The 13,778-nt window shown below is 42.0% G+C and overlaps 1 protein-coding gene across 4 annotated transcripts in view; it reads left to right on the forward strand.

The window, feature by feature from the left end:
• The window catches only part of ULK4 (unc-51 like kinase 4), a 267,671-nt gene extending 254,275 nt beyond the window's left edge, over positions 1 to 13,396 (forward strand). For all 4 annotated transcript variants that reach the window (XM_052794377.1, XM_052794405.1, XM_052794385.1 and 1 more), the window contains 2 exons: positions 9,955 to 10,043; positions 12,984 to 13,396. In XM_052794377.1, the coding sequence (XP_052650337.1) occupies positions 9,955 to 10,043; positions 12,984 to 13,068 (174 nt within the window). In that variant the 3' untranslated portion in view covers positions 13,069 to 13,396. The remainder of the gene's footprint in view (positions 1 to 9,954; positions 10,044 to 12,983) is intronic.
• Positions 13,397 to 13,778: the final 382 nt, after the last annotated feature.

Raw genomic sequence — 13,778 nt, forward strand, 5'->3', positions numbered from 1 at the left:
ATTTCAGAGAGCAGCAAGAATGACAAGTCTTTATTCTTTATTCCAGTGGCTGGTATACTGCGTACTCATGTTCCTGGGGGAAGTTAGTTACCCCCTTGTTTGGAACGTGTTTGCTTTCCGAGACATCCACCCCCCACCCCCGCAACGATTAGCACTGTGCTAATATTTGGGTACTGGGAACCCAGTATGATTATGAATAGATACAGGAGCTGTCTGAAAAGGAATGCTGCTGTGGTCAACAATGAGAAATCTGCTCTCTTTTCACACGGACAGATGTTTTCCTTCGGGTTGTACAGTGAAACTGGCAGTTCTGAAACCTGCAACCTGTTTATTCGATTCATAATTCAAGGCCAGTGTAATTCCCAGTGACTATCACTGTTGTTTTCGTTATGGAGTCCTAATTCATTGTTTCTGTGGGCACAAAAGAATTGCTGGACTCATTTGGTGTTTCAGTACACTGTAATTTTACATAGTGCAATACTGTTGAGATTGCCTAGCTGTGTCATCTGTTGGGCTCATCACTATTACTTCCTTTTGACCTCCTCTCTGTAATTGTGCATGGATGACTTACTAGCTGCCGTAAAGATACTTAAATGCAACTGGGCTTGTTAAAAAAAAGATGTGAATAGACCAAAATGATTCTCTCTGAGGTCAGTGAGGACCAACTAGGTAGCTGTTTGCTCTCTGCCAGGCAGTCAGAGCCATCTGTCACATGACAATAAGCAAGCATTGATTTCAGAAGTCCATTTGGTTTTATGACAGTTTTTACAATTTTATGGAAATTGAACCATTACATAAAGCATAATTTTCCTCAGAAATTGGTGTTTTATAGACTTACATCCCTGTTCAGTCATTTACATTCCTAGTTGCTTTTTACATAAAGCATAAATATAATGATGCTTTTTTCCCCTAATAAAAAATCCTCAGAGCTTTTGTTTTGTCTTTTTTTCAGTATATGAAAGACTATCCATGTTTGATATTTAAGGAAAACTTCGAGGGTTCTATGTCCAAGTTTTATGTGTCCATAGAAACTGAGTCTATAGGGGCTACAAAGGAACAAATGTTTAATGCTTTAATATTTAGCTCAAAATCATAGTTCATAATGATTTTCTAACAAGATTTTGCTACTCTTTTTATTCTTTAAGTATGCATTTTTCATAATCTGTATTAGTTCTTAATTTAACTCATCATATTCCTGCTTTTCTTGGAATGGTAAAATCTAACACATTAAGTCAAGTTGTACAGATTTTTAGTTGTTGGAGTCTTGTGTTCAAGTCCAGATTATGACCAAAGTGACCATGAGCTTTCCAATTTTGTTTCATCCTCCATGAAAGTTAATCAATGTCATATAAAGATTCTGCTCAGGGGAAGCTAGGGATTTTGTATACTAGATCAGATTTGAATTGCACTGATAGATATGTAGAAGGACAACTTTGACAGCATCTCTTCACATCACACTGCCTTTGTCAAGGCATAGTAGTCTTTTATCTTTATGAGAAGCATTTTAGAGCAGGACAAGGGACAATGTTAAGTTGGAGGTATTATTTTTTGGAGACTATATGCATTAAAACTCAAATTCCTCAGTAAATTGCAACTTCTTGGAGGTTCCTAGGGGTTTGGCCAGTTCACCTGAGCATCACAGGCATGGCTGCTCAAGGGTTTGTGTCCTTGGATATAAAAGCATTTATGAAATTGGTAATTGCTTGGTTGCTTGCATACTTCTCCTGTGCGGTAATTGCCATTTAAAGGTCAGCACTTTCCAGTATGTTCTGGGTGTCACTGGTTTTCCTAATAGTGAGAAGATGAGTTATCTGTAGTAATGATTCTTACCCTTAGACATGTATAAATATTTGCAGTTATTTGAATTGTCATAGCACGAAATATGTCAGTGAAAGAGCTAGGTTCAGGTGTACTAGATGAACATGAAAAGAACATGTACGTGAAAAGAAAAGGTGGCCATCCCTCACCCATGGAGCATATCGATGAAAGTCAGATATAAGTCCAAAAAAACTTTGCAGTCAGACTATTTCATGATTTTCGGGGAGATATAAGGGATGACAGATGCTGAAATTCAGGGATCTTATTCATGACTTGAATTATTAGGCAATAAAAGACAGAGGCACTGGAAAGAAGAGGAATCAACATTTAAGAGGGATTGGGAGCTCATTGTCAGAAGCTATTTTGGGAGAAAAGCTGATGAGGAGAAAGAGAGACTATGAAGGACATTTGCATAAGAGAGATCCAGGGAATGATGAACTTGAGGGGAAATCTAGATATGCAGAGAATCTGTGTGTTGTTTTAGTGTGGGTTCATAACTGCTTTTAGGGTTTTTGGTCTAAAAGACAACCAGGAGCCTCTGTAATAGATCCTAAAGGAACATAAACATAGGATCTAAGCCTAAATTGGACCTGCTGTGGTAGTGAAAAATTATTCCAGTGGATTTCCCTGTTCCTTTTGTAAGGGGGGAAGTCATAAGAGACCATCAGGGTGAGGCGTACCTGGGAGGTGGTGGTCTCAGCAGATCCAGCAAGGTGAGGACAGGCAGCTGCCTAGGAGCTGCGGGAAGAGGGATCTGAGGGGCTTGCAAGGTTTGTGTAAGCTCAGGATGTGCTCCTATTTTGCTGAACCTGATGTTTGAGGCCGGCTGGGATCATTGTTTAGACAGAGTGAAACTAGTCTGAAGGGGTACCTCAGGCAGTCGTTGGCATGCAGGTGACAGATGAACCCGTGTTTGCAGATGAGATCACCATCAACGGGGTGGCAAGTGTTTATTTTTAATGTCATATTGATGTTGGGCTGGCTTATGAGCATGCGTAACTTGTCAACACTGCAACACTATGTGGAAGTCTCCTGTAGCACCTTGAGACACCTTTTGCCAGACAGGACTGTCGTTTACTTTTGCTAATGAAGTTGCTGTGGACAGCTGGTTCTAAAGGATGTGAAGAGGTTGCCCTATCCAGTTCTGTTAAGTCAAATATTTTAAACTCACTAGTTACAGAGGATGGAAGCTGTGATAATGGATATTTTCTGGGTTATAAAGACATCTTGTATTTCCTGAAAGCGAGCTAAGGACACTGCTCTCAATAAAAACCAAATCAAAAAAATCAAACAAGACAGCAGTCTTCCATTCAATAATTACCCCATGGTTTTACGAATCTTCTCTTATGCTTAAACAATGCTCCTTAGAGTTGGTAATTTTACAACTTTACAACAACCACGGAGCATGCCTTTGTGTGCGTTAGGTATATGCTGAAGGGCAGAGAATAGCCTCAAAGTGGAAGGTGTCAAGAAACGTCCAAAATCAATTAACCATTATATAGCATGTGGGAGACATTCCTTGTCTCTCTGTGAAGAGTCCTTGAGACAGCGTAGCTTTCAGACTGCCAGGAAACTGGTACGTTTCCAAGTTACCAGTGGAAATTGCTTTGAACTTAGAATAAACCTGCGCGCACATACAAATTAGAAGAAAACAAAACACATCAAATGAAATCTTGGCCTTATCAAAGTCAAAAGGAGTTTGCTGCTGACTTCAGTGGAACAAAAATTTTATCCATAAAGAGGAAAAAAAAAAAAGATTTTTGAACTCTCAAATCAGAGCTAAGCTGTCTGATGTAGGGTTTTTTTGTCACAGATACCTGCTTGTTTTCACATGTATTTGCAGGATCTGAAGGCCACAAAGTCTTTGTAATTGTGTGTCTGCAATCCCTGACTGCAATATGCTTGCCAAAGCACACCTGGAACACTCATGCTTTTGTAACTTTCATTTCTTGTTTTTATGGTCCAGCAACATTGCTCAGGCCTGTTCAAATGAGTTGGTAATTAGTAACATAAATATAACTTGTCCGACTTGATTTGTTCTTCCCACACACGTTCTGTGTCTGTCTCTTTCCAGCTGAACCATGTGTAGAGGGAAGAGCAGCAAGGAAGCATGCTGTGATGGGGGGGAAATGCCAGGAAGGTTTTTACCCTTTTAGAATGAGCTCTCATACATTACGGAGAGCAAAAATAACTCATGGCCATCCTCGTGAGCACGCAGTGTCTCTGCAAGCACGCTGTCCTTGTGTGTTCCTCTGCTACACTTGCAGAGCCTGGCAAGAGTTACCATTAATTTTCATTAAACCACCTGTAAATTGGTTGCACCTTAGCGTGTTGAAGGGTCCAATCCCAGGTACCTGCTGAGAGCACGTCTAGCAAATGCCAGATTAAACATCTCACAAAAACCCACTGTATATATCTGGGATTTTTGTTGCTGGTTTTAGTTGTTTTGGTTTTATTTTTTAAAAAATTCCTGCCACAGATATAAAATTGGCCTAATAGCTAGAGTGCTCCCCTGGTAAATGGGAGTTCATGCTTAACTTCTCCGACCTGGAGAGCCATGCTGCCTCTTGCCTCCCTGCCAAGTCCCTGTGCTGTGGTGTTATTCACTCACTGCATGGAACCATCCAAACCTCCCTGCCTCTCCCCATCCAGTGGAAACTGCCGCAGCGACAAAAATGTGACCTTCACTTGCCTAGGAAAGGGGAGAGGACTGCAAGAGAGCATGGGAGTCTGTAGCCTGCTGTGAGGTCACTGAGAAAAGGGTTGGAGTTGTGGTCTCAGCTGTTAGACCGTGAGTTTTTGTTTGCCATGTTGGCAGTCTGAGCTCCAGGGAGGAGAGGGAATTCAGATAACTTTGTGCTCAACATGCAGGTTTCCATGCCCTTCAGCAACTACGTGCTCCCCATGCACCATGCAGGTATTTCAGTCTCTGCTTGGGATTCCTCTTTGGCAGCTGACACCTAAAATGTAATCGTTACAGCCTGTACTTTATAGGTTCCAAATGCTTTATTGGGTCTGGCCCTTCATTACGCAAAGGTAGGGTTACATTACTTTGTAAGGGTAAGTAAGTGTGCAGGCCTACAGAAGCGACGGATCTGTTTGATCCGTCATGGGAAGTGATGGATTCGTTTGTTATACCTCCTCTGGGCACTGCCAGCTTAATGTATATGCTTGGAGAGGGACTTATAGTGAAAGAAATATTTTTATTTAGTAAGTTTGAACACAATCAATGGATCTGTGGGGTTTATTTCATATAGATGCTCACCTGAACAAGTCTGTGTTTGCAGTGTATTCTTGGCTATCATGCTCCTCTGTTAAGAAGGAATGGCTGCATATTTCTGGCCATGTCATCATGAGTTGTGAATGACAAACCAAGTGGCGTGTTTTATTTGATTGCTGCTGTGCTTGTGAATAGCTCGGTGCTGACAGCCTGGGAGGAAAAGTACCATTAAATGCCTTGCAAGAGGCATAAGATGGGCTGCAGCGCTGGAAGGTTTTCTCCTCCAGCCCAGGCATTGTGCCTCATTTCTGAAGTTACTGTCCCATTGACTTATTTGCTGGGCTGTCATGTCAGCTATAGCAATGTTTTTGACACCACTATATTTTGTGACATTTGTTCCTTAAAAAATGGGAATAAAGTCACACTAAGCAGCGGTGAATAGCCATCAACTTTCAATCACTAGTAGCCGGGGTGGCATTTGAAGCAGCAGCTCTGGGTGGGGACGAAAGGCTCTGTGTCCTACTGATGGTGCCTTCAGCCAGTCACAGGTGGAAGCAGGAATGAGAAGTCTGAGATGCACATTTAAAATTGCAGGGACAGCACTTACTATGAAGACATTATTTGAAGTAGCATCTAGATGGCAATAGGAGTGTGCTTAATTCTTTAATTTTTTTTATTCTGAAAACTTAATTTTTTTAAATATATTTCATGTCCTACATGGGGTCCCAGTTAGTGCACAGAAAAAAATATGTTGCTGGTTGGTTTTACTGCTGTGTTAGCTGAAGATGCAACTCCCATTTACAGAAAAGGCTCCAGCTGGGGATAAGTGGTTCTTTATTCACAGCATGTGTCGATATTTGAGTGATGCTAATGTTGGACCTACAGGTATCTGGTGGTTCTGATAAACCAGCCCACGGCAGCTCCCATGTTACCTGCGAGGCTGCTTTCAGCCAGTGTCGGTAAAGTTGAGCGAGAATTTGAGCTAACTAATCCTGCAAAGGTAATTAGCTTAATTGTATTAAATTTTGAGGAAAAAGTAAGGGAGCATCACTTTATGAGGTTAAAATATGTGTGTTTGGGAAAGACAAAAAGCCACTTTGTGAGAAACAAGCAAGGCATTTCATAAATGCTCTATCTGTATATAGAGGCACGGTGATGGCTTGTAGAAAAGCAGCCATTGAGCGTGGAAATGTTAAACATCGCCAGTGGTTGTTTATTTGAGAAGATAACACTTGAAGGTACAGCTAAATATGCTCCTGAGGCCTTTCTTCAACCAAAAAAAAGTTTCATATAAAAAGATCCTTATTTTTACCCAATCAATATTTTGCATTATTTCGCAGTTTACTTCACAGACATCAAGCTTACAGTTTACTGGAAACCTCACCAAAGCAGGAGAATTTCTTTCTCTTCAAAATGGTGAGAGAGTAGTTCACTACTTAGGTCATTTAACTTGGTCATAAATTACAAAATGTGAGTTATGACTAATCAGAGAAAGCAGTTCAGTATTATGAACTAAGAAAAGTAATCGTCCCTTAAGTTTCCATGCTTTTGTGAAACTTGAATTGTAAAAATAACTTCTTAGACCAAGAATGTTTTATATTATATCTTTTCCTGCAGTCACCTTTAGCAGCACCATAATACCTGAACAACTATCCTAAATTTTAGGAAATACTGATCTTTACATATCAATTATGGTAATCCTTATGGCTCATCCTTGTTTAATAGAATTGAAGGAAGGAAAGCTGCTGGATGGGTATTGGCTTCACAAACAAAAGTAATTTTGAAATTCTTGTTAAATTGCAGTGAGTATAAAACTGAACTGAGGTTTAATTACATTTTTAATTAAAGGAATAGCTATTGATTATGTCATTGAATATGTGTTGTAGCCAGCCCTAACAAATAGCAATACTACAAGAGATCATTAAACTAGTTGTTAAAATTCCAAGTGAATGAGAACTAGAACTGGTGTGGATAAAAGGCACAGCAATGCCGGATAGAATTAAAAAATAACAAACTAAGTGAAAAATACATTAATTTATAAAATTTTGGTTACTGATGGTTTTATGTCCTGTCATAATTTATCTATGGAACAAAACAAAGACAAAACGGGAACAATTTTTAAATAAGAAACTTGGGCAAAGTTTTATCTTGGGTCTTGAAAGTGAACAGTGATTCAGACAATATTTCTCATGAGCTTTATGTGAAGCAGATGTAATCTGCCATATGCGAGAGATCTTCTGATCACTCAGGCAGCAATCAGATCCGCTATGCAGCCTGACAGAAAGGGCAAATAAATGCTAGCGGTCAGAGCAGCAGCAGCATGGGAGTACTGACAAAAAAAAAAACGTAGGCAGCTGCGGTCGAGGACAGGGCACTGGCAGCTAACCCGATATTCAACCTGCAGCTCTCCTCCTACCACAGCGTCGATCTTCTCCCAGGCCCGTGGTGTGGATGCCTGGTGGTAGACAGAAAGCAGTTTTCTGGACACCGGTGATGGAGAGCAGGGTGGGGAAACCCCAGCTGCCTGTGTAAATCCGTACAGCCATGTTTTGTCTGTGCAAGTTCTCCATTTGTGTGTGCAGGTGGCACTGCCAGCTGGATGGGTCTGTTCTTCACCAACACCCCTTGGCTTGTGTGAAACTGTTAGCTGATGCTCTAGAGAAAATGTCTCCTAAATTCATTTTAGACTTCATTGAAACAGTCTGCAGGCTGCTCATGATGTTAAAGGCCTGATCCTTTCCCTCCTTGTGGTACCACTTTTACTGCCGAAAGGATCTTATTGAAGCATTTTATTAGATAGGGGAGTAGCCCCTATGGATAGGTAGCGCAGAAGCCCCATTGCTTCTGGCCGAAAGCTGCTGTGAACAGGGACGTATAATAGGGAGATGGGGGACATGATCTCATGGGTCTTTCTGTTCCTGTCCGTTACGATTTTTGTGCATATAAAGACGTTTTAATCCTTTCCATTCAATTGCATTGGATCCACAGAGATGTATTCTTAATAAAGACACAAGGCATGTTGCAACACAGGCAAGCTTATAGTCAGACCCTATGACTCAGCTGGCTGAAGTTATTGTCTGAAATAATAGAGCATTTTAGAATTATAACTTATTGTTGCTACCAGATTTTGTAGTTGAGCATATTTTGAATGTTCTTTCTACGTATAATGCACAAAGGCTAATTTGTTAAAAGACTATGAGGGTTGTACAGATGTCAGCATCCAAGAGTTAGGCTGTATTAGAATTCGAGATCTGTAACCTTTATTTGACCTTGTAGTTTAATGAAGCATGACCCAGTCCTAATGACCTTCCTCCCCCCATGACCTCTGCCTCTTTGAAGCATGCAGGATGAACAAGGGGCACAAATGTGGCAAGTGCAGAGGACGTGACAGCAGCTTATGGGGAAGTGTTGGGTAGAGGCATGAGCACTCTTTAGGAAGAGAAAGCACTGTCTTGTAGTGAAAGCACTTTTCTCCCTGTATTGCAACTGTATTGCTACTGTTATGTGTGGTGGTGTTCTCACATTCAGAACCCAGATTAAAACGTGTCTTCCATGCCTAACAGGTGAATGGATTATTGAAATATAAACTGAAAGGGTCAGATACAAACCTCAAGAGAGTGAAAAGGTTTAATGACCTGTAATCAGGATTTACCAGTGATTCGTACTTGGGTAATGGCATCACTGGTTTTTTTCCAACACATGGGACACATTTTAGTTTACTTCAGACAAGTCCCTGTTCCCTGTTACTGCTTAACTACAGGATGTTGTGATTATAGATGTAGAGACACTGCTGTTGCAGAATCGCTGATAAATTGTGGTGGGGTGGCAGCTGTAAATACAGTTTTTCTTGTGATTTAAGAGGGAGATGTGAAGGCATATCGCCCAGATGCTTGATCAATGGTAAATAGGGCCAGCCACGGCATGCTAAAGCTTAAAAGTCCTTGCCAGGTTTTGGGATTAGAAGTCATCTTTTCAAGCATTAACTCCTCCAGTATCAAAATAATCGGCTGCTCTGGTCCTCCGCTTTTCCTTTCTCTTTGGCTGAGATTTATTTACCTTTGCAAGCAGGAACTGACACACAAGCCTTCTTTTCAGTAATTTTTTGAGCTACAAGAGCTTCTTCAGCAAGTTGCCAAGTATTCAGTGTCTGATTGTGCTACACTGCTGTGCAACTTCATGTCATGTCCCCCGTGACCTTCCCATCCACCTGCTTAACTGGTCAGGAAATGTGCAGCCGCTTGGAGCTGCGTAGTTATACTACTTAAGGCTGGAGAAACAATAAACCAGTCATTACAGATTAGTGTGATAAAACACACCAGCAGCAAAATCAGCTATAATCAGGATTCACTTGATACAAAAGGGCATATATCTTTGGTCTCTCAGTCCCCTGCTCTGTAGGTGACAGTCCTGTGCAGGTAATATTCCTAATGACTGATGAGGGGCAAGAAAAATTTCAATATGCAACTGCTACCATTGCAGTGGTTTTAACCTGGCTCCTCTCAGAGAAACCCCACATGTCCTGATCTGAAGGCTGATACAAGCTTTGTTATTTTTTCCCTGAAGTGAGAAATGAAAGTGACTGCCTCCCCAAGATTCAGACTAAATGGGCTTGTATATGCATTGGTACTAAGGGTGAAATCAGGATTGGCAGACTGTGATGTGTGAATGTGCACGCATACAGGGACTCGGAACAAGAGTGAATCTCATTAATTAAGTCAAGACATTTTAGATGGTCTGTGCCTAAAATTGAGTCCTGTTCGGTAAAAGGCGCTTTCTCTTGGGTCTCTTTAGCGTCACATTCCATTTACAATTGTAATAAATACTATAACTTGTTTCCCTCTCCCCTATCCCACAAAAAATGACAGAGAGGAATTTCTTGCTAAGCCTTTGATAATGGTTCTTTCTTTTTGTTCCAGGTAACTTCAAACGAGAAGCACTCGGAGAGCCTGAAAAATGATGGTGATGCTCTTATCCAAACTCTAGAGAGCCTGGCCCAAACTGCCAGGTGAGTTCCCTCAGGCTTCCAAGAATTTCCAGGGCTGAGAGTCTTCTCCTGTAATCGCCTTCTGTGCAGTATAAGCTTCTCAGGTTTCTGTCCCTGGCCCCCCTCCCCACTGCTCTCCTCCAAACTCCTCTCATTCAGAGCTTGCTGGAGTTCCTGCCACGTCATCGTCATGCTTTGATCCCCAGCTGCGGCGAGCCGCAGTGTGCTGCACAGTCTGGCTCAATGTCTGTGCAAGTGTCAGTTTTGGTTGGTTGTTGTTTTGGTTTTTTTTTTTTTTTTAATATATTATATTATTCCAAACACTTGGTCTGTATAACCGGATACTGGTCAGTGGTTCTTGGCAGAGTGGGCTAGATGCACCCTGTTTTAAAGTAGTTGTGTTTGGTGCACTTTGCAAGCTGATTACTTTCAAATGCGCAACCAAAGAACAGAACTGCTTTTGTTTAAGAATACCTGTGGCTTCTCTGAGAAGGCGTGACACTTAGGGGAATGCCGTGGCATCCTCTGTGAGAGCAGAGGTGCTAGTCCCAACAAGTTGGCCAAACCTCAGCTCAACTCCCATAGACTTTCCCTCATCTAATCCCCCTTGGATGAATGAATGAATGACTGTTCTCTGCCCCTCAAAACAATTCTTACACTCCTGCCATGGGCTGCTAGGCTGCATTTCATTCCTGGCTGAACTAAAATTCAGAGAAATTGTAGTTTATAGATCAGTTTTTGAAACACTAAGATAATCTTTTCAGTGCTCTTTGTGCTCCCAAATATGTGTCAGCTGTTTAGTAAAATTGGCTCCTCAGTATTATGGCAGGGTGAACCCTGTGTTGGAAGGAAGGGGGGATGTGGGCAGATGTGGAGAGGAAATGTTGGGACATGGTGTGTGCAAGGAGATGCACATCGAGGACTAACCAAACCTGTCAAGAACAGTCTGCATCCCTCTGGCATATTCAGCTGCTGACTCACAGGTTTTTGTATGACACATTAAATTATCAAAGTAGAACATCTGCTCTCCCCAGGGGAGACACAGGCATCACCACTGAAGATGATAGTGAGGAAGGACGGGGTTTTCTTCTTTTAGAACTAGTTTTCACTATATTTTGTAGCACTTCAGCATTAGATGCACTAGACAGCGCAGTCGCTTCCTCTAATTGTTATCTATACATTTCTGTCCTCAGAAAACCACATAACACAGAGCCCCAAATAAACAGCACTTGCTCTTATTTGACACTAGATGCTCAGCAGACCAAATTCTAGCTGATGCCAGTGATGAGTGTTTTGATACATTAGGGTAAGCCAAGTTCCTCCACTGTGCCGAGTTCTCGCACTGCAGCAGCAACAGGGGAGCCCCTGAGAGCTCACAGGTTGCATTTCCCCTCCTCCCTATCTTTAGGGAACATGTGCCCATATCCATTTGCCTCCAGAGGAAACTGAGAGGGATTCAGCCTGCATCTTGGGGCTGTAATGGACTCGGACATGGGTAAATTGGCAACAGGCAGCCAGGAGAAGCCTAGCAAGCTTTATCAGGTTTAGCTGAATGGCCATTTTGTTCATGGAGGTTATAGATATTCTGCCATCTCCCCAGACTCCCTTATGCGGCATCTTTCCCAGAATATGCCTTGTGACCTAATAAACTTGGTCTCCTCACCTGTGCTTTGAAGCTGGTTAAGAAGCCTCTCTGTGTCTTACGCAGAACTGGAAACCTTTTAGAGAAGGCCACAACTGAGATCCTGGAGCTAAGCCATCCTCTGAGTAGTCTAAACTCCCAGGCCCTTCTACCCACATATTATCACTGGGTTGAAGTGATAGAGCAGTGGTTTTGCTTTGCTCAGTTTTTACAGACAGGTTTCTCATCTTTCGCTCTGCCTGTGTGGCAGGAGGAAGATACCAGCCAAGCAGCCACGTGCCAAGAGAGGGGCACTGCCTGGATTGCGAGCTGCTTTCAGTGCTCTCCGGCTGCCGTGTAGCAGCCATGGATTGCCAGACTCGATCTCTGATACATCCTCGGCTAGTCAGAGCAGGCAGTTTTAAGAGTGAGTGACACATAACCAACCCATTCTGCTTAGTAGCTACGTGGAATCAAATCTATGCTTTAAAATGTGGGATCATAGCCATTTATTTTTCAGTGAAGACAGCTGCCAAGATGAATTTGTTTCAGATAACTAAATTTTCTGGTTTAAACTGCTGCTCATTAAGACATTGGCTTACCTAGTGTGGACTGATCATTTGGATTTCCTGGCTAGCTCTGCGTTCCCCAAAGCATGGACTGTCAGTAGGTGTTCAACATTAGCAGCAACAGAGGAAGTTACAGATTGATCTACTAGTGTCCTTTCTAAGCTAAAGGTAAGGGATGGTAGTTTATATAAAAATAAAGACTTGTTTCTGTGGACTAGCAGCAATGTCTTAGAGCCTCTGTTCCAATGCTAGAAAAAACACGTGTTTCCAGGAGAAATTAGGCAAAATACATATAATAAAAACTTAGGTGAGGAAGCAAAGGGCCCCACTATGCAATCTCAAACCTGCAGAGCTCTGTGTGGTGGGGCAGTCAGTCCTCCTTGCAGGAGGTGGACAACACCTTGAGTAGAACTGCCTCCCTGCGTGGAGCAGCGCTGTAGTGAGAGGGCTGTGTGTGTGAAAATGCATCTTTCTGTCAAGCTAGAAGTGTCTGAGTGTAGATTCATGGGGGCATGATAAATTATATCTTCTTTTTACAGAGGAGATTGAGTGAGGCAGCAGTTACTGTGAATTTGAGCTGAAATTTGTTTTTACACAAACTGTTCTACAGGGCAGACTCCCTAGTTGCATGTTACTGCTTAACAGAAAAGTGGGGTATACAGTGCAGTTAATGGCTATTGAGAATTTTCCAGCATAAAGGCAAATGTAGAATTTGAACAAAAAGTTTTCCCCTGAGACTGTCCAATAGATGTTACTGTTTTTAATTCCTAGCTCTCACGCTGATGTTGCTGTTGCTTCCTTGGCATTTGAAATTCTGAGAATGGTGGGACATGACAACATCAAGACTACCAAGTGAAGCATTTTTGACCAGCCTACCAAAACACGCACATTGTGTATGCTGCTCAGCACCACAGTCCCGCAGGAACATCTTCAAACCAGCAGAGCAGACCTAACTAATTTAGCAAGCAGAGCTGTAGCCATGTATGGGCATACGTGTGGAATTTGGGAAGCTTCAAGAAGGGAGGGAAACTGGTTTTGGGGTGTTGGTTGTTTTTTGTAAACCCCTGTAAGGATGAATTCTTGGTTACTCCTTTACCTTGCTGGCATTACGTGATGTAGCTGAAGTATTTGACAGCAAATTTGAAAAGTTTAACTTAAATAAATAGTATAGTTATTTCACAGTATAGACATGAAGTGTTTCACTATTTTAAGCTGCTGTTGATAAATGAACATTTCTTTTTGGACCAGGTGAATGCCTTGGCTGTTTATCTTAAGGGGTCACCTCATGCCTATGACTGGCACTAGACAAGACCTTTTTATCAAGACACTATTCATCACCTCGCAACCAGAACCAATCCCTGCGATCAGAGAGGCTGTGTGTATATGTGGCATGTAGAGATGATAGATTTTACCAGGTTTTTACCCAGTAGCATGGGCTTTTGTTGTGAGACTGCATGCCCCTCTGTTGCCTAGCACTGCAGAGCTTAAACTGCACTGGTGGAGTGTCCTTCTCAGCTGCCAAGGCTCATGGCTGGAGCTGCTCTTTGAAAACAGGTGAGACAACGA

The sequence above is a fragment of the Harpia harpyja genome, chromosome 1 (assembly GCF_026419915.1).
Source record: "Harpia harpyja isolate bHarHar1 chromosome 1, bHarHar1 primary haplotype, whole genome shotgun sequence".
In the NCBI taxonomy this organism is placed as follows: domain Eukaryota; kingdom Metazoa; phylum Chordata; class Aves; order Accipitriformes; family Accipitridae; genus Harpia; species Harpia harpyja.